A 26,342-nucleotide genomic window follows, 5' to 3' on the forward strand; every position below is an offset into this window, starting at 1 on the left:
CTTATTTTTTACCTTCATAGGAGGAACAGGAAGCAAGAGACAACCAGGCTCAGATTCCACTAGTACTACATTACCATTACATTACTGCCATTTGCATTTCATCATCTTAACTTCATTCCCATAAGACCATTTACATCTTGCAGGATGTTCTTCCCCAAATCCCTCCATTTCCTGCCCCTCCCGCTCATCACACAAAAAAGCAGTCACAGTGCCAATATACAGCCTCTGGCATGTGGTAGCTTCTGCTCTCTGCCAAGATATTCCACACATTTAATTCTGAGGTGAAAGTACTTTCCTAAGATTTCACTTCTCTTCGGTCTTTGTAAATGACCCTCAAGCACAACAGTTCCTCCCATGACATTATTTCCACATACCTCATTGTGAGTCACATGCAAAAAATTCTCTGCTTGACCACAAATAAAGGCAGTCTTTCCTAGAAATATGAGTGTCATTGAGGTATGAGAATGCAAAATTCCAACTTAGCAGATTGCATACTGAAGACACTTTTCATTTAGTAACATACAAGTGTAGTAGAATATATGGATCTGTAAGATAAGGAGAAAATAACACTGATAAACTTTTCTGAGGTGCTGGTCTCCTGATTACTGCTTAAAGATGACTTGGACTGCTGTGTTGAACATGCCTTAGTGTTTTTCAATTCCACAAGCCAAAAAAGGTAAAAGCTGTAACCAGTAAAAACAAAGGGCAAGGTGATTGATTTCAAACGTGTGTCAGCTTCCAGTCAGGGACAGAGAGCATGTGAGATGAGATTTGAATGCTTTCCCCTGAACTTCTGGTTAGATTTAAAATTATCAGTGGGATGACTCATCCTGATTTGGACATGGCCACCAGTCCTCTCTCACTTTCAAAGCATGGAGAATCTCTTAGGATTCTTGAAGGAGCTAGAAGATGCTCACAGGGGACCTAACAGTCATAGAAACAGCATGAAACCCAACAGGCTTGATTAAAAGCAGCAATCCCCATTGAGGAAACTCACACAGAAGCAATGATCCCGCATTGGTCCCTCTCAGATAGAAGAATTTTGTTATTTCCAAGTTGCAGAATTTTGCCATTTCCAGCTTGCAGGAGCTGTAGTAAAGCCTGTGGTGCACTACACACACTTCTTATGATTTGCTGTTCAACTCCAGGTGTCTACAAATTGTCATCAGTTGCTGTCTAAGTGACTTTATATCCATCTGAAAAAATACCCAACCAAAATTCTAACATGGATTAGATGGTCAGCTCCTAGAAATACCTGTCAATAAGCAGTGATCTCCAACAGGCTCCTGGCACGAGGTAGCTGCAGCCGGCACAGAGTTACAACATCCACCAGAGGGACCATTTAGAGGTGCAAGTGGAAGCAGGCAATTGAAGTTCTCTATAAACTAGTCACTGACGTTTGCTGTGAGAAACACATCATTTACTTGTGAAGCTTTGTAGAGTACGGATTCACAAGGATTTCTCAAAATGAAACACTTCTAAACAGTTACAGTTTCTACATGCCCATGAGGCGGGTGAGGAAACGTTGGGACCAGTATACAGAGGTGCTCTCAAAACTTCAGGTGGTCCCTAACAGGAAGGAGTGGAATTACTGACTTGCCCAACACTTACCTAGCCCTGGAGACACACAAACTCCCTTGCAGCTCTTTCTGAAACCTTGAACAAAAGGGAGACAGAAGTAACATAGACTGGTATTACCAACTTGTTCCTTCCACTGTCTTAGAGGATTGATAGTCTTGAAGCTGGATGTGCTTAAGCAGAGCTAAGTAGCTAACATAAATTACCCTCAGGAAGCTGAGAAAAGCAAGGTGCTATTCAGGCTGAACCGAGAACTCACTCAGCACTCACTTCACAGCGGGTAAGGCTCCTCATAGAAAGCTCTGAAATTAGGCAAATATGATTCATGTTTGGTTTCTAGCTTCCAGGCATAGAGTTTCTAAGTGTATTTGTTGTTAAATAAATACAGACACCAAGTTCAAGACGCACTACCACAAAGCTGTTAGATTATTTGTTCTCCTGAATTATGCATTACTTTCCCATGGTATGCAGTTTTTCTGACACAAGTACCCCACAAAGCCCAAATTCCAGCATGTCTATATGCCATATGGACCAGCTTCTCCAAATGTCTGCTCCTCATGGAAATTCTATTTGTTTTCCTATTGATTTTATTATGTTTAACAGCATACTAAATCATTCCTGAGGTTGACATGTTTCTGGAAAATTGATATACGCTGTCTAAAACTGCCTGAGGCAGAAATAAAACCAAAACAAATGGCTTCTTTTAAACTCTTGTTTTGCATTACTACAGCCAGGCATACAAGTGCCATCTTGCTTAGTAGAAGAATTCTTCTCCTTTGTGTAAAATCTGAAGCACAGGAAATATTTAGAAGCTCTTCTTATGGGTCTGCATATCAGGGGAAGGTGATTGCAAAACACCAGATTATTTGAGTGAGGGTGGGACTAAAAAGGCAGATTGTCATCCAAGATCAATGGGCTGGATTTTCTCTCTGGGGAGAGGTGGAACTACACTACAAGGTGTGTAGATGCCTTGGAATCTACAGCTTAAGGCAAAACTAGAATTTTTAGTGAGACTTGAAGACTTGTATTTACTTCTTTTGAGAAACTGTACTTTGAAGCAATTAATTCAGATCAGGAGGAAGCAGGGGTTTGTTTGTTTGTTCAAAATTTTGAAGGCATCACCATTAAGCAGTACTGAGTTTGTTCCAAAGATTGGACAGGATTTCAAAGGGGAAAAAGCATCCATCCAGGAAAAAAAAAAAATAAAAAAAATTTTAAAAATATTAAAAAAAAAAAAAATCCACGTCTTGGTTCAGAAACTAAAGATGAAATACAGAAAACAGTTTTGATGCTTTGATGTCAAAACTCTGAACACCACAAGAATTCAAGATGAAAACTGAGAATTAGAGAGAGAAGAAATAATTTTTGAATCTCCAATGATCTGACTAAACCTGAGAAGTTCATATGTATGCATATTCATCTTTGTTAGACTCTCACTTGGCTGCTTTAACTGCTGTGTTCTGGCAAGGAAAAAAAAAAAAATGCAATGAAAAACTATTTTTTTGGGAAGTAGTTAAGGCACTGCACTAGCTGACAAATAATGGGATTACATTTGCAGAGCTACAGACATTTAAGACACATGACATGAAGTCATATACTTCCCATTTTGGTGTAGTTAATAAATTTGAGGACACAGACATGATATACTCCTACAGTCCCTGTGATGACACAGGATAAGCTGCTAAGTTCCACTACAGAGAAAGCAAACGACTTTTGAGTATGTACACTGAATTGTGGGTCAGTCCTCTGAGTAGGCAAAAGGCCTCCTGTGAATTAACAGTGAGAGAAATAGCCTCAAGATGTCTTTCATTTAGAGAATTTAATAATAATCCAAGAGACATACACAAAAACGCAAAAGATGCTGCAGTCCTCACAATATTACGGATTAAAAAAATGAATTCCAGTAACAAACAAAATACCACAGAAAGAGAAAATACTCTTTCTAGTATTCACTAAATTGAGCTTCAGGAAATCAAGTTTATCTCCTTAGAGAAGACCAAGAAAATCCAGTTAATTTGCTAAGTGCTTAAATACTGCAGAGATCATATATATAGTTTAACACAAAACATTCTACTGATGGACATATGTGAATGTATCATCTGCAGAAAAAAAAAAAAAACCAAAAAAACCAACCAATTTCTTTGCTTTGCATCTCTGTTTTCCAAGACAGCAACATTGTATTAGAGTTTCTAGTTTCATAACAACAAAATCTACCTTGAAATATTACAGGAAAATTTCAAAAGGCCTGCAAAAAAAGATTCCAAGGTGTGCTGAATTTAATGTAAGAAAATAGTTGTCTTTTCTTCAGTGGACAAATGCAGTGAAAGTAGTAAGATTTGCCCTCCTTTTTTCCGTGTGCTAAATGATTCTTTAATCTCCAAAATACACTGTCTACAGCTGGCTCATCATTTTGAAAACTAAAGCACAGAGCTGGGAGATTAAACCATGCTAACCTTTTCTTAACTCATGCATAGACCCTGTGCCAGCAGCTACTTGGACATTTGTAGTTAGAAACCTTGTCATCGAAGATGTTTGACACTTGCTATAGTATATTTGGGCTCATCTGTTGCAGATCAGAGCTTCTGCCAACTTACAGGCAAGTTTGATGACTGCAAAGGAATAAATACTCAACACACCAAAAACTCTGGAAGTCCTGGAAAAACTACATACATATCTATATATCTCTTGTTGCTGCAAACTAATCTTCCAGTATACCTTTGCAAACTTGGCTCAAGAGGTAAATCCTTTAAAATATAAAATACCACAAAAACGAGAAGTCTCTAGTTAGAAGAAACAAACCTTCTGTGCTAGGCACTCCTAGGAGGAAACTGTGAGCAAAGTGCTAGTGATTAAGCACTGTTTTGGAAAGAAAGACAACTAGAACTGCTAAACCACTTGTAGAACCAATACACTGAGAAAAAAAGATGGACAGAAATGTTTTTATTTTGCAGAAGTATAGAACAACACAAATGTCTTTTGAAACCTTTGAGCAAAGTTTTTTTAAACTGCAAGGTACATCCAACTGTGTTAATCCATGACAACTGAACAAGCAAAAATAATACAGGTAAACAAACTTCCTAATAACGTTGGTCAAATAAATTAAAGATAACTATTTCTGAACCATCAATAGTTTTAGCAGGTGCTTTTTCCTCAGTCTACTTTCGATGCAACATCTTTCGATGCAACATCATTACCACTTAACTTAAAAAGAAAACTTTTTCCTACCACTAGGAGCCCTCATTTAGACTGTCAATGAGAAAACAGGCAAACTGAATGGCTGTTTTTTGGGAGGGGAACTATAGATGTGTCTGCTCCTGCAGTACTAACTGAAGATTAAGCAAATCTTGCACAGACAACAGATAAGAGATCTGTCTGACAGGCCAAAGGAACTTCATTTGCTCTGCAGACAAAACAAGGTTGCTTGGAGGTAATCCAAAAACCTGTTCCAACAATTATTAACAGAAAAGATTCAAGAAATGTGGTGAAACTGTTAAGCTAAAATTTAAAAAAAAAAAAAAAGCTGGAAAAAAAAGAAAGGCAAATAAAACAAGGCGCTGAAGGTTTGAAAATGTGTTCATTTTCAATACTCATTAAATGCCGGAGTCTCCATAACCTTGCTGACATTCCTTATCCTTTAAAGTCAAGGCTCATTTACTGAAACCCCTCTCATAAAACACGAATAAGATCCAATGTTATCCTCAATCGAGGAATATCAACATTAAGCACTTTAACTTCCACTCTTTCTCCAGGACCTAGGCCCAGGCTTCTTCTCTTCTTCACTTTAGAGAGTTTTGCTTCTGTTATGCTTCGCACTGGAATCAAACCCGCTTTTCCCACGCCAATATCAACAAAAACTCCAAATGGCGTTGCATTTTCAACTTTTCCAGTCAAAACAGCACCAACACTTAAGTCTTCAAAGCAAACTATGCTTCTCTTGAAGTCAGGTTTATCAAAATCTGTTACGGGAAACAAGAAACACAGATAAGACTGGAGAAAAAGGGGTTTTAAGGGTTGTTTCCAGATGATTGTTTCTAATTAATAAGTCATCCCAAGGTAGCTCTTAGGTCCCAAATACTGCTTTCTGTGCATTTTTAAATAAAGACCTATCTGTGACAAACAACTTGTTTCTCACATTTTGTGAATCACTTTAAAAGACTTAGATTATTGAAGTAGTATGTATAGTGAATTTTGTATTATGAAACTATCATAAGGGGATCAGAAGCATGTTGTATAGTAGGAAGTGATGGGGAGATTCTTTAAATTTTCTTGGATCTAGGGAGAAATTACATGATGTAACTTGAGCTACATCAATTATACATGAAATTCTATTCCTGTCTTTCTACAGGAATTTCTACACATTCACAGGAAGATGAACACTCAGTTTCATCACGTACTAAAAGAAAAGTCAGCAATGCACTGTTCTTAGGCTTGCTCTTCATCTGCATATGACATCATAAAACTTCATCACAGTGCCGCTTTGCACCAACTTGAAAATCACACAGGCATGATCATAAGAAGGGATTATACTGCAATATTAACATTCACGTTCTGCATTTAAGGGCACCAATAGATTTTTTTAAACTCTTTTATTTCCCTACCACTTTCTGCTTCTGCAGAAAAACCCTTCTGAGCCATCTCAACAATTTCTCTTCCAGTCTTTTCTTATCATTATTTGACCTTTCCAAGATATAATAAAGACTGAGGTTTTCCACAAGGAACATCACCAAATGAGAATTGCAATAATTTTTCTCAGTTCGCTTTTGAGAAATAAAATTCAGCCTGAACAACTTCATAGCTAAAATGCATTGGGCATTTAATCAGTCTGTGGATCTGTATTGGCTTAGCATGGCAATGTTTTGGTATTTGTGTGTGGGCTAGAGTGAGTGGTGGCTTCTGCAGCTTTGCCTGTGTCCAATAGATCCACTGCTGTCCAATGTCGAGCCAATTAAAAAGGGTGGTAAGTGCCTCCGGGATGAAATATTTTAATAAGAAAAAAAAAAAAAAATCCCTGTGCAATATAGCAATTGCAGACCAGGAGAGAGAAGTGAGCATATGCAACAGAAACAGCTCTGCAGACATCAAGGGAAGGAGGAGGAAGAGCTCCAGGTGCCAGAGCTGTGGTTCCCCTGCAGCTCATGGAGGGCCCTGCACCAGAACGAGTGGATGCCTGAAAGAAGGCTGTGACCCTGTGGGAAGCACACACCCCGTGGGAGCAGGTTTTCTGGCAGGACATGTGAACTCATTAGGGAACAATGAAATTCTGTTTCTAAAGGACTTCATTCCATGGAAGGGACCCATACTGGAGCAGTTCATGAAGAGCTGCAGCCCATGGGAAGAACTCATAATGGAGAAATCCATACAGCTACATAAGGCTACTGGGCTGCCTTCTTCAGCCACAAAGTCTGTCTAAAGTAATACTGAATGTCCTAGATCAGCAGAAAACGAATGTTTCCACTGAAGAGTCTCTCTTTTGCTTTATGTCTTCCTATGATAATAGCTCATCCTACTGTAATTTAGGTGTGAGATCACCAGAACAAATTGAGATATAGAAAATACACATTTTCAAGATCACTAGTGGGGAATATTTAAAAAATAGGCACAGAAACCATTAATGAAATAAAAAAGGGGGACAGAAATGTTGCTTTAGCTGTTCTTTAAGCTTATGTTTATTATCGGTTATTACAAGCCTGCATCTTTGCTGTGTACCTTTATCTCCTGCTGTCGTAAGAGAATCCAGCTGTAAGTTTCATTACACAACAGCATCCCCAGATGTTTAACTTCATCTTTCTTTGCCTCAGACTGTTCAGTACTACTGCAGGTTTTAACCAGGGTAGGTCATGAGCCACATGCATCAGTTACATCGGTCACCCAGAAACCAGGGTAATAAAAGAGCAGAACTACACACTACTGCTCCACAGCACTTTATTGCCACTATTTCACCTGGGTCTCAGCAGTCCCATCTGTGATGGAGAGCCAACACAGATTCAATCAGTAGAGAGTCAACATATTGAAATTATTTCATTTGTTAACAGCCATACAACTCTCCCTTCCTATGGCTGAAAATGCCATGATTTAAGACAGGATTCACACTCCTTACCTACAAAACTGAAAAGAAAGATCTGACTATGATATAGCCCTTACTTTAACTGAGAAAATAAATGAAATTACATGTCCATGAAAATCTGCTACTGATTTTAGAAGATGAAAATGTGCTGTTTTAAAACTGATATGTAGAACAAGCAAATGAAATTACAACCTTCCAAACTGAGGTTTACCTGTTCGGATGTCGTAGCCTTCAGGTTGAGTGAGACCATCAATGATCAGCTGCAGTGTGTGCACGGTGGTATTGAGCCTTTTGGCTGTGCCTTCCAGTCCTTCCTTTTGAATAACCACATCTACTTTTTGCTGCATATCTGATTTTCCTATGTCATTTGCATTTCCTCCAATGAGAGATAAAAACCTAGGAAGATTAAACAAAGATGGAAAGATTTGTAACATCCTTTAGCTGGAACTGAACCTTTGCTCTATTGTTTTTTCATTGATGCATGAACAAAACTTCTGATAAAATATATGAACAGCTTCTGAAGTGCATGTCCTCTCAACTCATCACTGATCTGACACATAAATGGAAACTTATCTATACACGTCTATCGGTATATGAATATCTTCTGGAACAGATTGCAAAACTGGAAGCAAAAAAATAAAATTCAATTAAAATCTCTTCTCAGACCAATTATTTTATCTCACGATAGAACTGAATTTCCTTATTACCAAAAGACGCCTTTTACCGTGAAAGTTCCCTAGAAATCAGTGAGAGTTCTATAACAAAGTTATTGTAATTGTCACTCTTATTCAAATTGGAATGAACGGCAATTTAGTAAAGCAACAATGAATAGTCAAAAAATTAAATTATTATGAAGAATCTTTAACTTATGAAAAACTTTGTATGAAATACTTCACTAGTCTGTGAACTTCATGATTAAGAACAATTAGTTTTTCAGACACTAGGTAATGATTAAGTCAAAGCAATCACGACACCAACATCTTTATCTTTCCTTATTGTCACATATATACACACATTGCAGACTGAGACAAATTTGGACTGGTATCTAAAAAGCTGAAAAGAAATAAAAAGAAATACTTCTAAATAATTACGTCCTGACATGTGATCTCTGCCATGACCTGCATCTCACCATGAGTAAGCCTCATCTACCCTGCTCTATTATGCCCCTTATTGTTGGCAGGAAGCACAATTTTTTTTGCATGTTCTCCACCACAACAGGCAGGTAGAATTATTGTTCCTGTCCTCCACAGTCTGAATAAACATTCCTTCCAAATTGCTAAAAGAGATTCCTCTTTCCTCTCCTTATCCTGCTTCACAACAGGTATAAACTACAAGTCTCAAGGTAAGAGCTGACCAGCAGGTTCATGCCCTGAACTTGGTGGGAGACGTTCCAGCTCTGTATGAAACCCTCCTTCCCCTACCAAAATACATGCTGTGCTTTTATCAAAACCTGAGGCTAGTATTTCTTTTGTCAGGAGACCCAGAGGGTTTTTTGCTTTCTCTTGTTGTTTCCTCTTTTTAACCCAAGGAACCAACTGAGATTATTTCAGATGGTGAGCAACAGAATGTTATACTGATTGAAATACAAAACAAATTTATTTTTGACAAAATATAAATTGAAGAGACATAATTCAAGCAATATCTGACTTACAGTAAATCACAAAATTTACCTTTGAGCATAAAGGCAAAACTTCAATTAAAAATGTCCATTAATTTTGCTAAAGGAGGACATCTGTTACAACTGGCTGTCATAACTTCCACTTCACGAATTCAAGTACAAGCGTAGTGACTTAAGTGTACTGGTAGCTCAAACACACAGATTTGCACTTAGTAGTGATAAATATAATTTTCAGTAATTTTTTTAGGGCATACACATCTGTCATTTGGCAGTGTATGATGAAAATTAATAAGGACTCAGTGGATGGTGCTGTTCTCCATATTTACTGAATTTTGCTTTGACTGCATATCAACTTTCGACATTACTTTTTAAAGTAGTTTAAGGTGGTTTGGAAGCAAAGCACATAGCAAAACAGATGGAAAATGCCTTATAATATCAAGTGTAATTTTTTTTCTGTAAACAAACCTCACCACTACTATTTGAGTATTTTTTCTAATAACAGACATGAAATACATCAGATGTTCTGTGAAACGAAACCACATTCTTTTGCAAAGGAGCCTCAAACTGGTTGCAATGATAATGCTGAAAATGAGCCCAGGTGAAGTGTTCCTCCCCAGACTGCTGGGGGCTGCTGGCTGCTAACAGCGGACAATGCCCCACCAGAGCACTAGTGACAGGCAGCAGCTGCCCCAGCTTTGACTGACGTGCCAGATGTAACATGACAAACCCGACCAGCCTCATGACTCAACCTTCTAAATAATGTATGCTTTACCACCCACCCCTATAAACAAGTTTGCTGACATTCACGTACTTGGCTTTATTTCACTGCAAATGGAAACTCAGCTTGAGTACATCCAAGTAACATTTTCTCACCATTAGAATTTTGCAGAAGCACATTGACTTCGCAAACTGATCACGGGGTGGTCTTCACCGCTAGTAAGTGCAACCACACAAAACAGCCACTGACATATATTAAAAAAAGCCCTGTTACATACAAAGATGTCACACATGTGGATAATGCAATCAGAGTGAACAGTGTTACGTGCACACAGCTGGAAAGGAGGACACAATCCAAGTGCCTGAACCTTCAAGCACGATTCATGAAAGGTGTTTTACCCCTTGCTCCTTCCCCTGCAACTGCCTCCCTCTGGGTATTCCAAAGCCTGAAATTTATCTGAAATTAAAAAAGGATTCCTCATCTAGGCAAGAGTGGTAGGTTTGAGTCCTATGTTACCAATCGCAATTGTGTAAATAACTTATTAATGTAGTTACTGCTCACAGTAAAATTTTTGTCTTCACCTGAAGGTGTTGCTTAACCATGTAGCCAAGTCTAAGTACATGAGAAGTCCCACTGACTTTTACAGAATTTTAGTTTTAAAAATCAGGCATTTTGTTAAGAATATTTCAGAATTACAGGTTATATATCACAGGAAAAACAGAGCACTGTAACAAAGCCCAGCATGCACATATGCAGAGAAGAAATACCCTTAAAAGAAACGGTATTATTTCTGTTTTGGAGATATTCACCATTTTAGGCTAGGTTTTGGTAAGACCTATAAAGTATTTCGAAATTAAAGAAACTTCTTAGTGATTGCAGATGCAGTTAGTTTTAGAAATACTGTTGAATCTAATTATATATTTAATGTATCATTTTTAGTGAAATGAACATAGCCTGAAGGCACTCGGACTGAAAAAAAAAAAATCAATATAAAGCACAACTCTCTGACTGAACAGTGGTGCATTATATTGATAATTTCTATTTTAAAATGTCATTGCTAAGAACAAAGTTAAATTTCTCCTTATTATAAAAACAAACCAACAACTTCCTTCAAGAGTTATTTCAAAGTCAGAAAAAAAGAAAATACAGACACAGTTGGTAGTAACACTTAGATACAGCTATGGGGGGAAAAAAGAGGTTTCCCTAAATTTAAATATTTTGATTCTTATGTTAAACTATTTCACTGCAATCCTTGAAATATCACACTCACACAATTCGTAAACGTCAGTTCCAGCTGCACAACATAAGAACATGAATAATCTGTGCAAAAATGAAAGTCCTTAAAGTATTTTCCTGGCTACATATGTGAAATAAATAATATTTCAGTATATATGCTCAGTAGCTCAAGTGCTATGTTTATCTACTCGAAAGAAAAAACCTAAAGAAAAGTTAACAGAAATGGGGAAGATGAGACTTTTTTTTCTGAAGTGAGGTCATTCTTATAAGATATTACCCTTCCTCAAATGCTGAGGATGTGAATGAATGGTGAACTTCCTGCTCAAGGTACATCAACTCAGATGAAAGCTGCCAGAGCCTTAGGAAAAACAGGGTGAAATTTAAACAGTTTAGAACTTTGAGTTTTATGATTTTGAGATTTAGAGAACACTCAGAAACTTCTGCAATCACCTTCATTTTTAAAGGCAATCTTTGCAGTCTTACAGGACCTGCAGAGAATGGTCATGGATAAATGACTGATGTCTTTATTTAATACATAATTTCATCCATCTTATCCAAATAAAGAAAGAAAGAGAAGTAGCATAAATGTAACAAATAAGCACATCATGTTCACTTAACATACACATCTGCACAAAATTATAGCGCAGGCCTTGCGATGCTTAAAGATAATGTAAATTTCACTGGAATGCAAAAAAATAGTCAGAAAATAGTAAAAATTTTATCAAGGGAAGCCTATAGTAAATTTTTAAGAAGTCACTCTAACCACCACCCAAAAACCTTCTTATAATGTGCAGGAGTTTTAAAGCTTTGCAAGGGTTTTAGTCACAGCCATTTCTGTTTTATGTAATCATTTCCAGCAACACGACTTAAGAGCTGGGAGTACTGGATTTATTACATTAAAGCAACATGATACGCCATTACATCTTGTCACAGTGCACACATGAATTAATGGCAAGGCAACATAATCACTCTGAAAACAAAACAACTCTGCATTAGCATGCACTTTGTTAGGTAAAACGTACATTTATGACAGCAACAAACTTAAATTATGCAGACATTTATGTCTTAGTAACGTTTTGAAGTGCAAAAGCGGTAATAATATATTATTATATTAAAAGCGGTATAATGCAGATGTTGACTGCTTTTGTTTCCACCAGTACAGATCCTCAATTTTTGATTACTGATGAGGACTATGTATCAAACAGTATTTGTGCATTACTTTCTGTAATTAATTGCTGGACACAGAGAGCTAAAGATTCAAATATATCTAAAACTATTTATGTGGTTTAGCCAAAGTTGTTTAACCAATATGTTTTTCTTCAAATGCATAAATTACTAATAATGTAGATAATTTGACTGCATGCAGAAAGCACTCAGTTTATGACATTTTGAATTTATAAATTTTAAGAAACAATGAGTTTCTAAATGAGAAAAGAAATTCAGACACAGTTCCACTGCAGCATAGCCACTTTGCTCCCATACCATTAGGCACGCTGCTGTTGGCTGTTCTCATGACTACTGATATATCACGTAACTTAAGTGCAACCCGAGATACAAAATAGTGAAACATGATTAGTTATCCACAAAGAATTAGTACACTACACTTAAAGGAGAAAATTCCATTTAAAAGGTCTTGTGGGGGGTTTGCCCAATATTTTTTTCCAAATGCAACTAGTGGGAAATTATGTAACTTCCAAAAATTTCAACAAATTAAAAATACCATTTGATTTATGGGTCTGGTATTTATAGTGTAAATGGAGCATATTTCTCCATTATTTCTAAATTCTTCTAATCGTTCTTGTTAACTGCTTTTTACAACACATTGAAGTTTTAAAACGTCTTTATTGGATGGCAATTGGCACTGAAAGCTTTTTCTGGTCTTCTACTTACTGACAAGATAACTTTCAAAAAAACCCCGCTAAGTTACTAGTAAAACCTGTGAATGAATTGGCCTTCTGAAGTGATGAATACAAACAGTTATTAACAGCACTTAATCGCCACAATTCTGCAGGTGTTCTCCTTAATTAGGGCTGGACACTGGCTATTGGAAATAGTCATAAATGTTCATTAACTGACTGAGTTTAACTTTTTAAAGTTTCGTTTTAAAAGCCCCAAAATGTAAGACTTTAATAAGTATTAGTCTGCACATTAAATAACTTGAATACCCACACACGTGTGTACAGCAATTACAGTCTCATTCAAGCAGACAAAAGATATTTCTGATGTCTTTGTAAGGAAAGTCCTCCTACCACAGTAACTCCTGTCCTCTGTGAAAATATTCACCTGCAGCTTGCATTATTAAATAGAATACAAAAACTAGTTTTCATTGCTCAAATACCATACCGAGTAATAACTCCCTCCATGATTTCTACTCCCCCTAAGCCTTGCCTTAGTTGTACGGTGACAGCTAGAGAATCTGGACAGAGGCAAACCAGCCTGCCAGCAAGCTGGAAATGCCATCAAAAAGGACAAGCTTCCAGTTGCATAAAGGGCAGGAGAGGAAAACCTCTTTTTCTGTGGCCTTGTCAACAGTTTTTCTTCTACATGTGCCAGTACTTGCTTTCAAAGCCAGCAAATGCAGCTTATCAGCACAGCAAATGAGATACTATGGATCAGCTGTTACATCCACCCACGTAGAGTACAAGAAATAACAGGGATATTTGAAATATGACTGATTGGCCTGGAATGGAATAAAAACTGTTATCAACACAAACACCTTGCTGAAATGAGTGCCAAATCAAATTGTTTTGTTTCAGAGAAGAAAAAGCCCAAGAATGAGTGCTTGCTGAATTCCCTTGGGACTTGGAATTCCAGCTGAAGATATCAAGCAGCATTATCAATACACAGAGAATAGCAAGACGTGAATCTTCACTGCAAGTGACTCTGTCCAGTATGTCAAACTCTTAAGGCATAACCAACCACAGTGAGCAGGACTGGCCCCTACCAGGCAAAGTCCTAAATCTGGCTAATTAGCCAAGGAAGATCATCACCGCTGCTATTCTAAGTCACAGCTTTAGATCTGTTACATTGGCAGAAATTTGTGTTTCTAGGTCAGGCAACCTGTCTGCCAGATGCTGCAATCTGTGAGCAGCAAATAGACATTCGGAGTGCCAACCTTTTGCAAAAAGCATTTTAATGAGATGTAAATAAAAAAGTCAGCAAATGTTAAAATTCAGTCACATGAAACCAACTGCACCCAGCAGACTGATAGAACAAAGAAAAAACATTGCATTTTCTTTCCAACATTTTGGTTTATAAGCATAACCTAGTTGTAACTTCTGGGGACTTCCTAAACATTTCCTCAGTTTTCCTACCAATTCTTTAACAATACATACCAAGAAATTGGATATGCTCTACATATTGTATTAATTGTATGTAGAAGATTCTGCCTCTATAAACTGGTTTTCACATATAGACTTTTCAAAAACTTGGTTCTGCTTTGCAGGAAAACAGGCTGTCTATAAAGTTTTGAGGTTTTTATTTAGCTTTTTGGAAATTCCGATTCATAATATTTAGAGGTGTTCATAACCTTGGTCACTGCACATGACAAAGCCAAGCTTTGATGATGTGGAAACCATGAACAAAAATGCTTTGGTCTTCTACAGAGCGTGTTAAATCACTAGTAGGATATTTTCCAATTATTTTACAGAAATTGTACAGATTTTAACTTAAGATGCTTAAATGCCATAAATCAATCATACCAGCACCATTTGTGCCACTGTAGTAAAGATTACATCAGTGTTTCCATCATAAAAACCCTATGTTTCTAAATCAGCCCTAAAAATTGGCTCCAGCCTGAAGTTTGGCAACCAAAGTCACCACTTGGGAGTAATTCTTTTAACCATATTTTTCTTTAATGGATTGGCTTTTCAAGCTACAAAATAGTCCTGAAAAAGAAAATTAGTGGTTTCAAATTTTGGTAAATTTCAATCCCTCAAAAACATTGTTTTAAAACCTGATAATTTTGCATGTCATAAATCTGCAATGTAGACTGCTGCCTTTGGGTAATTTGGCTATAAGCAGTGGATAAAAATCACCATCTTATTTAATTTAAAAATAAATGCATTTTTCCATGAAAACTTTTAATCCAATAAAACTTTCAGAAACTACTTTCTCATAGCAAGATGCAGTAGGCATTGCATGAGGGAGCCTTTATGATTCACTTATGTAGCAGCTATTCCATACATTTTAATTTTTGTGGTAAGAGGTATGTAATACTGGATTTTTGATCAAATCTGGTCATATTCAAGACAATTGAATATTTGGCAGCACCGAACCACCTGTGAACTTGACAGACTCTCTGAAAAAGTTTAGTGTAAGCACAGAAAAAGAAGAAATACTCTGATAGCACTAGAGTCACAGAACTCATTAAAATGTATTATTTAAAAAACTTTATTACTAAATACTGATTCTAACCGACATCTAAGAGTTTCAATTTTTCTCATGCATTTTATTTTAAGTTGTAAGAATTATCAATTAGGTTTTAACCTGGTTTAATTCTAACATTCTAGAAAGACTTTGAGATACTGGCTAACTTCCATAAGACACCTCCAACCAATACCATGAACATGATTTGATCTTCAGGCTCTCAAAAGCTTTCTAACGAGGGTAGGCTCAGCAAAAGGGAATTACAAGCCCAGTCCCATCCACTGCCTGTCAGCAAAACTCACCAACAGCGCTGATAAGCTTTGGCCTGAATCCTCCATGCAGTCTGAATTTCTAGTAAAATTTTTTCTTAACTCACACTCAGGCAGGAAAAAAGGTTTTGAAAGCTGTTTTCCTAAGTCCTGAGAAACTCAGCAGTTCATATGCTTTTTTTGAAATGTCATTTTAAATATATAATCATTGCTAAATTATAGCATTAGTTGCTTGAGGGGAGGATGTCTGGTTTATATTTAGTCCCTATGTTACCAGTGTCAATTGTTAATACTATGCATCTTGGCTTTTGTCAGTTTGCTGCAGAGCTGCATTTTCTTTTCTCAAAATAGCTATTTGCGATGAAAAAACATTAAAGATGTTTGCCCCCTTTCCCACACCACTTTGTGATATTGAGTTGCTGCACAGTCATGCTTTTTTTACCCCCTATCATACTATGTGTAGAGGTACTATAAATGTAAAAACTACAACAGAGAAAGTCAAAAGGATGCAGAAAAGACTGATACAGTTAGCTACAGATAGAGATGCTATGCTTATTAGCTTTGATGTTTCATTAGCAGATATTGTAATTGTTGTTTCATATTTGCTTTGTAATCAACTTAGATACTTTTGCACTAAAAAAACAAAAAAGAACCACAACAAAATCCTGTATGGTACAATATCTATGACATGCAATTGGACCTAAATACTTCATCTGAAAATTCTGTCTAGGATGGCAAAGTGTTTGGTGAGAAACAGAGAATAAAAAATGGCACTGCTGGAAATCTGCTGTAAAATACTTGCATTATCCAAAGAGAGATGACGAGACAGATTAACACTGGTCTTCAGCCATGTAACACTTCTGCATTGGCTTAGAAGCCAACAAAACCTGAGTCTGAAGCTGCACACATTTTATGACTCAGCAAGGCACCTTCCAGTGTTGGCTGTGCCATAGGTGCCAACCCCCCTGCCAAAACATGCATAAGCCTGGGACTCAAGATCCACTGTCTTGGTTGAGATGTAAAAATCGTGCTCATTAATTTTTTTAATTCTTTTTTTTGTTAAATGGTGCTAGTGGTGGGTTCCCAGTTAAATTTCAAATCACAAGTATATGATCTGTGACTCCTACTAACATTATACAATTTCAGCTGTATGTGAATGTCTGTTCTACCCTATGCAGTTATAATCCCACTCACCACTTCAGATAGAAAAGTCACCTGTTCTGCTTTGGAAACAAAGTCACAATTCGGTATTTTCTTACCATCCTTTGTGAAAATATTATATGTAGGGAAATTACTGTAGCAATCCATCATTAACTGCATATACTTCTCTCTAAAGCAATCCATCCACATCAAGCTTTTTAAGTAAGGCTGGGAGCATTGTCACTATTTGACTAAGGATGTTATTAGTGTACCATGGCTGGAAAGCTAAAAACTAAAATCCAAGTACTTGAATTTAAATTAAATGAAAGTCAATATTGAAAATCAAAATTATTTTTGAATAACCAATTTATTTTTGTTTTTCACATTGACTCACACTGAATAATCTCCAGTTTAGGGTGACCAACTGCACACCCTATAAACCACCTAGCAAATGTAAGATCATTAAGATCAGGACCTTGACTGATTTTTTTTCCCCACAGCTACAAAGTGCAGGGACTTTGTAACAAATGTTGATACATAAGAAAAAAGGGAAATGGCCAGGGAAAAGGGAAAATCAAAGTCATCTACACACTGCAGAACTGCAATAGACTCTACCAGGAAATTGCACAGTGGGTCCTAGAATCAGGTACAAAAAAGAATGAACTGTGGCAGAGAGACGATGGGAACAAAAGTGCACTGCATGCCTAGCAGAAGGAAAGCAAAGAGACCTATGGATAAGAAGAGAGAACAGAGTACACACTGAAGGGAAGAAGTCCTAAAAATGCAAGGTCCTGTATGACTTTTTTTAGGTAAGAAGGTCAAGCTTTGTGAAGTCAGAAATTCTGCGTCTCTCTGAGATTTAAAGATAGTTTTGTTTATAAAACAGGAAGCACAAGTTTGTTTCTCCAGGCATAATATTCTCAACAGAGATCACAAGAATCTTAAAGCAACTGGCTACTGGTGAAATTAGCTTCAGTACTTCTTAAGAAAAGAACCTGTTTGGTAAAAATCAGTTGAAAAATAAATATACGCCCGCTTATGGTAGGAGATAATGTTTTCTGAAGAGGAAAAGCAGAGTCCAATTTCAACCAGGGCTGCTGATAGAAAAGATCACAGTTTATAGTAGTATTTCAGAGGCACACAGGGATTCCTAATTACTTTTTTCTGACATACACAAAAACCATTCCCTTCTTTTAGTCACTTAGTAAAACAATCATACTATTCGTGTATTTGGGAACTCATATATACATCTTAATTAGATCTTGCAATATCAAAATTTAATTTTAAAGGCCCAGAGTAATGGAATATGTCCATGTATATCCGAAGCATACCTTTTTCTTGAAGAAAGGGGTGAAAGCTTCAAAGCAATATAAATATTCCTGTCTCAAAAGGCTGAGAAGGCTGTTGTCAGAAAAATCAGTACACTGATTTTGAAAACTGATGGTGTCAACGATTCAAAAGCTTTCCCATCACTTACCTCATTGCAATGTGGTAAGACTCTGGATGAATACAAGTTTGGTCCAAAGGATTGGGCTGTTGTGAGGCACATGATGTTAGTTTACTCTTCTTTTTACCCAGCGCACCTGCTTTAGCCAAAAGCGGATGATTTCCAAGTTCATTTTTCTTATTACTGCCAGAAATCAAAAATAGACAAGTCATTCTCAATGAAGATGATCCTGGCCCAGTGTCCACACACAAAACCAACGCATTCTTCTCCTGAAGTTTCCCTCAAACAAAGAAATTCATCAGGACACAATACAAGCATGAAATGATTCCTACTGCAAATACTCCTTTCATGCCTCTTTGTTGTTTTTTTGTTTGTTTGTTTGTTTTTTCCCCCTAAATCACAAGTGGTTCCTGCTTTTGGAGGACAAAGGAGAACATATTGAAGGACCTGAAACTAGCCGTGGAATTTTGCTCCACTCATCAACTGTTGGCAGAAATGCAAGCATATTTCCCTCTTTCCATATCAATTTTTAAAATAAACACTGTGTTTTAAATTTCAAGTAAAAAGCACAAAAATTATTTCATAAAGCAATCTAGAGTAATCAAAATTATTAGAAAGGATAAAAATGAAGCTTCAAAGTTCATTTCAAAAGCCTCTGGTTATGTCACCTGGACCCACAAGAAGTGTTGTGGAGGCAGTGGTGTTAGAGCTTTACTTTGGCCTCAAAATCCATTTCTCAGGTTATACAGTGTTCCCAAGTTTTATGGAATCTGACTAACATCAGAATCATGTTCCAGGAAGGTTAAAAAAACCCCCAAAACAATGTTCACATTTCACCAGTGAACATTTGGGAGGGAAAAAAAAAGCCGTCAGCCTTTTTTTCATTGGTTGCATTGCAGCATAAACTAGAGAAACTAGAACAGATCTGTACAAGGTAAGACCTATCAATCATAGAGAGCTTTGGAAGCAATTTCTTTGGTCTTCTGGTGCGTACAGTGAGCACCATTTGGCCTGCAGCCTTATGTCTGCCTGCCAGATGGGCAACCAATCTGTATACCTTCCACCCAGGCAGAAAGCCAGTCCCTATGTGCCCACGTCCTGCCTGGAAGTTACGCGTGTGCTGTTCGGCCAGCAGCGACTGGGAATACAGTATTGCTTCTGAGCACTGCGTTGGCTAAAAAACAGCATGTGCTTCCCAGGAAAATATTTTTTTGAGAAGAGCCAGTAGCAAAAGTGTGGGGATGGTGCTACCACCATGCCCTTTCTTAGCTCTTTATTTTGGAAAGAGAAATGAGGAAAGACAGAAGAGACATTGCACTAGAAAGGGCATTTTCAGTTGCAGAAAGGTCAAGAGGAGCACTATGAACGGCTGAAAGAGTAGAAGACTTGGTAGAGAATCAGGGAATCAGATGACAGGGAAGAGGATGATGCATGGTTGACAAACTGGACTTGAGAGAAGGCCTCACATATTTCAGACAGAAGACAGTCACATCACATTTGCTAGGCACAGGAGAATAACATAGACACAGTTTGATCTAGGCAGCTACTCAACTGCCTCTCTCCAGGTAATGAAACTGAAACTCCAAAAATCTGTACTAGTTTTCTACCTTTGAGTTCTGCAGAATAATCTTTAGCATATTAAATTAATTAATTTACAGATCTCTGTATTGTGCCTGAAAAACAAGACTAAAGTTTCAGTATCTCAGATCACAACAGTGCCGCATGTCAATTTCTTTTTTTTACCAATTCAGTGGCATAATGTTTAATCAAACTTCAAAATATTTTTTTTAATTAAATAAGCTATGACTGTTCAGAGAAAGAACAATCTTAACCCATGGACTTTAGCAAGCTAACTTGTTGTCTTTCAGAGCACAATGATCTAGGATTCCTTGAGCCTCAAGCATGAATACAAAGCAGAAAAGGGGAAAGTCTTCTCATTCTATTTCAGATAATTTAGTCAGAACAGTTAAAATCTCTATTACCTGCAAAAATTCTTTATATATTCTTGATTGAATCTGATGAATCCAGCACATTGTTGGAAGGTTTTGGGACCCAAACCTTTAACTTCTTTGAGCTGTTCTCGGTTTATAAATGGTCCGTTCTTCTCTCGATATTCAATTATATTTTTAGCCCTGGTAGTATTCAGTCCTGCAATGTGTCTGAAAGAAAATTTACAAAATACTTTTATTACCATTGAACAGTCTTTTTTGCAAGTGCTACCCATTACAAGGATACACATTCCTACAGAAAATCTGGTTTACAAAATTTTAAAGCTGCTAAGAAATTAGTAAATAGACTGCCAGACCAAAGGCATCATCTGAAAACGGATCCCTTCTCTTAGTTCTGTGGAAGGAATCCACTCAAGTCAAGAAAACTTAGTACAGCAATCCGGTTCTGTACATGCCTAACTAGTAAGCCAGGGACGTGTAATTTATGATCTGTTGGCTATTTCCGTAATGCCAATTCAATTTGTCATGTCTTATGGCCTGCCCCCAGCTGCCCTCTTCAGGAAACAGCGTGGGAGGAGAGTGCAGAACAGATAAACTGTAAGAACAGTCCCCTCTCAGCTCTTCCAGTGATACTGAAACACCTTGCCCCAACATGAAGGGCTCATGTCTGCAACCCAGGAGAGTGGCTGGGAGCAGCTTGCCTTCCTCAAACATTTTACCTGATGCACAAAGCTTGTTTCTTTTCTCTGAGCTCTTCTTGAAATAAAAGGCAGCTGGGAACAGGCTGCATGACTTGTTCTGAGGGTAACTTGGACCTGGCCAAGAACTTACCTGCGAAGTGCAACATCAGTTAGCCAGGTTCTTTCAGGAAGCAGTGGGTTTGCTGCACATCTTCCGTATGCATGTGTGAATAAAACTTTCTCTGTGTGAAGTATGTTAATCATAAAAAAAGAGAAAAGAGCTCTCATGGGGAGTTACTCATGAAGGAAATGTCACCCACTAGGCTCTATATATCAGATGCCATTGCTTTAAGTCAGCAGCAGCAGTGACCTGCTTGTGGAAAGGCATGAACTGATTCTAGAAAAACACCACCAGCAAACCCAGCAAGAGGCATAAAAGCTCAGGGAAAAAAGAAAAAAATACTTCCATGATTCTCATGCTCAAGCAAAAGTCAAAAAAATAGTCCAAATTTGCTGAAAGCTCAGAATGAAATTAGAGGGACACACCTTTAACCACAGACAGATTATTAATCATTAGGAATGAAATTTTCTTAAAAAAATTCTTAGAAACATTGAGAAATCCAGCTTATTTACACTGACAAGGGAACTTAACACAGTTGACAGGATTTTCCACCAATGATCTCAAGTCTTTCAAGCACAATACTCAGCAGTAATATAAATACTGTAGCACTGTCATCCCCACCCTGTGTGCTATGTGTCAAGAAGTGTATTTGATGCATCAGAAACCACAAACAGAAAGCTCTGCTCAGGCTGCAATCTAGCTAGGGTGACAATCTCATACACTGGATGTCTGAAGTAAACTTAAGACTGCATCTACACAGAACAGCAGACTTGAAGAATTGTAAGCCAAATTAATTAGACCACACGAAATACTTACACAATGTGGTTACCACCTGTAGCCCTGTCTGGACAGGTTTACCCCACATTCAGTTTTGTGAAGGCACAGCAGCATCTCAGGCTGATGCTCCCTGCTGAAGTGGACAATACAGCTGTTCCTTCCAACTCAGCTTATTCTATGATCCTATTCTGTTGATTCTACAAATGAAAGCTTCCTTTGTCATTTAGGTACCTTGCTATCTTCCTGAAAGCTGATCTAAATCCGAAAGCATGTAAGACAGAAGGAATCAGACATTGGGTAGCGGCTGGATACACAGAGAAAGAACATGAAAGTGGAAAATCAAAAAGAATACAAAGAGCATCTCTTGCAAAATATGGAAAGGTGTTTTTAAGAAAGATTCTAAGGGGCTAAAAAGTTAAGATATAGAGCTAGCAAGAATGCATTTTTCCTAACTTTCATACTTAATATAATTTTCATTACTGATTATGGACAATAATATTATGGAAGAATATGGACTGAAGATTTTGGACATTCTTTTCCTCCCCCTCCTACTATGGAGGATGACAGCAGCACTTTTGCTCTTCTGAGAGTTTGTCACCTAAACCATACTGAATTCTACACACTCAAGAGAGAATGAGCTTTTAGGCTCTAACCATGAAAAATAAAGTCCAGAACATTCTTTAAATAAACATGGCATAGCTACATAACAAAAAACAAACTGTAAAAAGGGATAAATTTTTCAAGTTTCCCCTTAAACCTTTCCTTTTCTCCTTTCCTTGCCCAAGTTTTACAACCTTTTCCACTTAGAAGTTCCTATAAAAATAGCTTCTAAGAGACAAAGTACATTGGAAAATACCTCTCTCCGTGTAAAAATACATATTACTTATATCACGTTTTTCTAAAACAGCAGTGTTGGTTGAAAATTTTTAAATATCTGTTTTTCTCTGAAGAATAGTTTTGCCCTGAATAATCACACATATCCTTAAAACTTGACTCTTAATGATTCAGTGAAATACTGACTTACTGTGTCATTTTTAAGTAATTGGAAGTTTAACACAAGAGCCGTTTGCACCAGCTGAGCTTGAGTCAGATGGCAGACTAAACAGAGACTCTGAGATCCAGCGCCATGTAATTACTGGAATAGGAAAATGTTTCACTCACCTTAATAGTATTTCTGAGCAGATGTTAATATCAACTCCTACAAAGCTGACACACTCTTCAACCACGCTGTCCAGAGTTGCTTTGAGCAAAGTCTGGGATACATCATGCTGAGAAACAAAAATGGAGATATCTGGTTACGGAAGTATCAAAATGTACATAAACAGGAACTACATATAGCACTAATACAGCAAAACATGAACTGTGGAATATATTTTTTAAAATGCCCCCAATATTTCTTTAAAAAATCTTTGTCATGATACAAATCTCTCAAATAAAGACACACTTCATGACCCTATATTTTTCTTTAATAACTATTTCCCTGCATCTTATAAATACAAAACTTTATTTAAAACACGATTACTCAAAAAGAGTAATGCTTATGGTCATCCACCATGTCCTCCTCTTTAATCTGACATTTATTTACCTGTAAAATAAGTTTATTTTTAATAAAGTAGAGAAGAGATCACAAATGCTGTACTTTTGCACTGGTACACAAATATATTTGCAAAATAGTCCCATTTATGAGCATCATACTACAGTGCAATTATTATTTACTAAGAAAAAGCCACGTACTGTAGGAAGGTAGGCAATACATACGGTACTTATCAATCCCATGGCAACAAAACGTTTCAAATTTTGAACAGATATTTCTGGGAAGATTGGCAGGTCCTTGACCAAAGCACCACTAATGGAAATGTTCACAGAGTTTTCCCCTTTTCCCCCCTAAAAGAAAAATCAGTCACACTTGTCAAAGGTAAAAAGTTCTGAAGCTCTAAGATTTCTTTTCCTCCCAAATGTAGGCATACTTTAGTCTGTAACTGCAAGCTCCCCACACAAGCCCATCATCAGTGCTTAGAAGTCTGACCTGGAGGGAGAAGCCTCTCTAAATGCAGGAGCTAATTCAATCACCATGTTGGCTTAGCTTCAGGGCTCTTCTGCATCACTCATGTAAATCTGGGTTGATCTGTTGTGGTTTCATGATGCATTCATTTAGGATATCAAGCTGGATCCAAGCCAAGGCACCAAACACTTCATCCATTACTTTTTTTTTTACGTACTAAGCCATTCAGATCTTTTAAAGATTTCACGGTTAAATTTAATATGCCAATAGCATCAGTCCCAATCTACTAACACTGGTAGTTCATTAAGCAGTGGTTAATAACTGAGCCAGTCATAAAACTTCAGGCAATGCATTTCATAGCTCTCTATTTCCGGTGATGGTAATGAGATGCATTTTCATCATGTTCAATACAGTAAAGTTACTTACAAACACAGAGCTCATATTTTGCCAATATTACTCTTCCTATATTAATTTTGCATGCAAAGCACCATGTACATGCATAAGTACTGGTATTTGCACACATTCTTGGTCTCATAACCACAAAGCTTGCTTATACTTTTGGCGGATCGAACATCAGTTTCTACTTACTACCGTGTTGCTACTACAGCATAATAGCTCCTTTTTTGAATAAAGAGACAAACAAAAAACCACACCCTTAAAAGAATTATGTTTCCTTATGTTTTATTTTTCTGACTTGCTGAAAATGTATTCTTTAACAAGGAATATATTCCCTCCTCCTCCTGGCACCAGCCATGTAATATACTAGAGCTAGAGGATTCCAGCTCACTCACACACTCCTGCAAGGATGCATTTATATAACACAGCACAAGAACCAAAATAAATGTTCAGAAGCAACACCCACATCTTCTCTTCTTTGCCAAGCAGAGCTGCCAAATACCAGACTAGGTTTTTCAATAAATGTTTTATTTGAGGTTCACTGGAAGATAAAGATTCTAATTTTTTTTTTCCATTGTGATGAAGAAAGGCATAAGGACAAAAAAAAAAATGCAGAGGACAACTTCCTTCTGCTTTTAGGGAAGGCTACTGACTCCAAAGTACTTGCAAGTCGATTATGGTACAGTTTCACAAGTTACTTTGACAAACTGCATTAACTGTAGCAGTTCTTGGCCACCTCTAATAAAATATCTTGCTCTAGACAACTGCTCTGAATATACAGTCTGTGGCAAAGAAGTGTAGACTGCTGCTTCCCCAAGTTTCAGATCCATTCCTTCAGATGATGATGATTTTTCAGTAGGAACAATACTATTCAAAACAGTCACTGCCTCCACAGTGCCTTATAGCATAGGGTGTAGCAAAGAAGGAAATCCATTAATCTGCTCTAACCTTTCTAAGGGGTTCTTTCCCTTAGAACAGACTTGATTCAGCAGCTTTATTTCCAGCCTTCAAAAAGTAAACCTAGATAGTAATTCAGTCTACTATATTCCCGGAAAATCAAGGAAAGGATCTGTCACAACCAAAAGCTGAGCATCCTAAATTTCTCCGCTAACGGATGAACTGCCAGTGCTCACAGAACCTCACTTTCAAATGCACCATTGGCATTTATCCAAAGACCTGAGTCTGTGATTCAAATAGTCTTTGTAAAATTCATGAGATACAATACACACATCTTGAACAAAACTATAGTACTTAACTGTCTCTTTCTCTTGCCAAGAAGACAAAGTTCTCAGGTCTCTCAAAGATGACTTGCATCTTAACTTTATTTCTGTTTGACGGTCATCATTAAAAAACCAAAACAAGACATGCACAAGTTGTTCTTTATTGCTCCAACACATAAGAGTCATGTGACCTGGAATGGACATCACAGCACGCATGTGAAGGCACAGATAAAGTGGACAGGCAAATGTGACAGAACAGGAAAAGCACAAAACAATCCCTAAGATACCAGTACCTCACTGAAGTAACATACATTTAGCGAGTGAATGACGTTAAGTTGTAAAAGCTAGGAAAACCTTCCAGGTGGCAAACCTGCCTCCCAAGATGCAGCTACTGACCACCAAAGCTTCCTTTGGCTATAATGAAGAAATTTTTACACCCCTCTTTACACTGAAACAAGGCACAGAGAACTGTTAAACGTGTAGTTTCTAAAAGTAGTTAAAAACGTTATCATCTCAATACCACTGCCAAGACTTGCTACTGCCCAAAGGTCACACTTCAGAAAGGTTTAAAGTACAGTGCATTTTCCACTCTTCCAACAGTTTTGCCGATCTTCTCAAATATCAGAGGTTAGATGATGCTATATACTTCTGTGTGCTATTTATATGCACTGGGGTGGTATCAAATGAGTCAGACACTAGAAGCACACATATACTCTGCTCCTCACTCCCTACAACAGGTTTGTAAAGACAGGAATGATG

At 37.3% G+C, this 26,342-nt stretch overlaps 1 protein-coding gene across 8 annotated transcripts in view; it reads right to left on the bottom strand.

The window, feature by feature from the left end:
* Positions 1-4,503: 4,503 nt before the first annotated feature.
* Positions 4,504-26,342, bottom strand: part of SRBD1 (S1 RNA binding domain 1) — a 142,019-nt gene continuing 120,180 nt past the window's right edge. For 6 of the 8 annotated variants that reach the window (XM_040060218.1, XM_040060217.1, XM_040060211.1 and 3 more), the window contains 5 exons: positions 23,127-23,233; positions 20,421-20,597; positions 18,469-18,621; positions 7,854-8,038; positions 4,568-5,534 (listed from right to left, as the gene is read on the bottom strand). In XM_040060218.1, the coding sequence (XP_039916152.1) occupies positions 5,245-5,534; positions 7,854-8,038; positions 18,469-18,621; positions 20,421-20,597; positions 23,127-23,233 (912 nt within the window). In that variant the 3' untranslated portion in view covers positions 4,568-5,244. Of the gene's footprint in view, positions 5,535-7,853; positions 8,039-18,468; positions 18,622-20,420; positions 20,598-23,126; positions 23,234-26,342 lie in introns of all 8 variants that reach the window. The other 2 variants (XM_040060212.1, XM_040060215.1) reach the window with 1 other exon arrangement.

Source organism: Hirundo rustica, chromosome 3, assembly GCF_015227805.2.
Source record: "Hirundo rustica isolate bHirRus1 chromosome 3, bHirRus1.pri.v3, whole genome shotgun sequence".
Taxonomy (NCBI): Eukaryota; Metazoa; Chordata; class Aves; order Passeriformes; family Hirundinidae; genus Hirundo; species Hirundo rustica.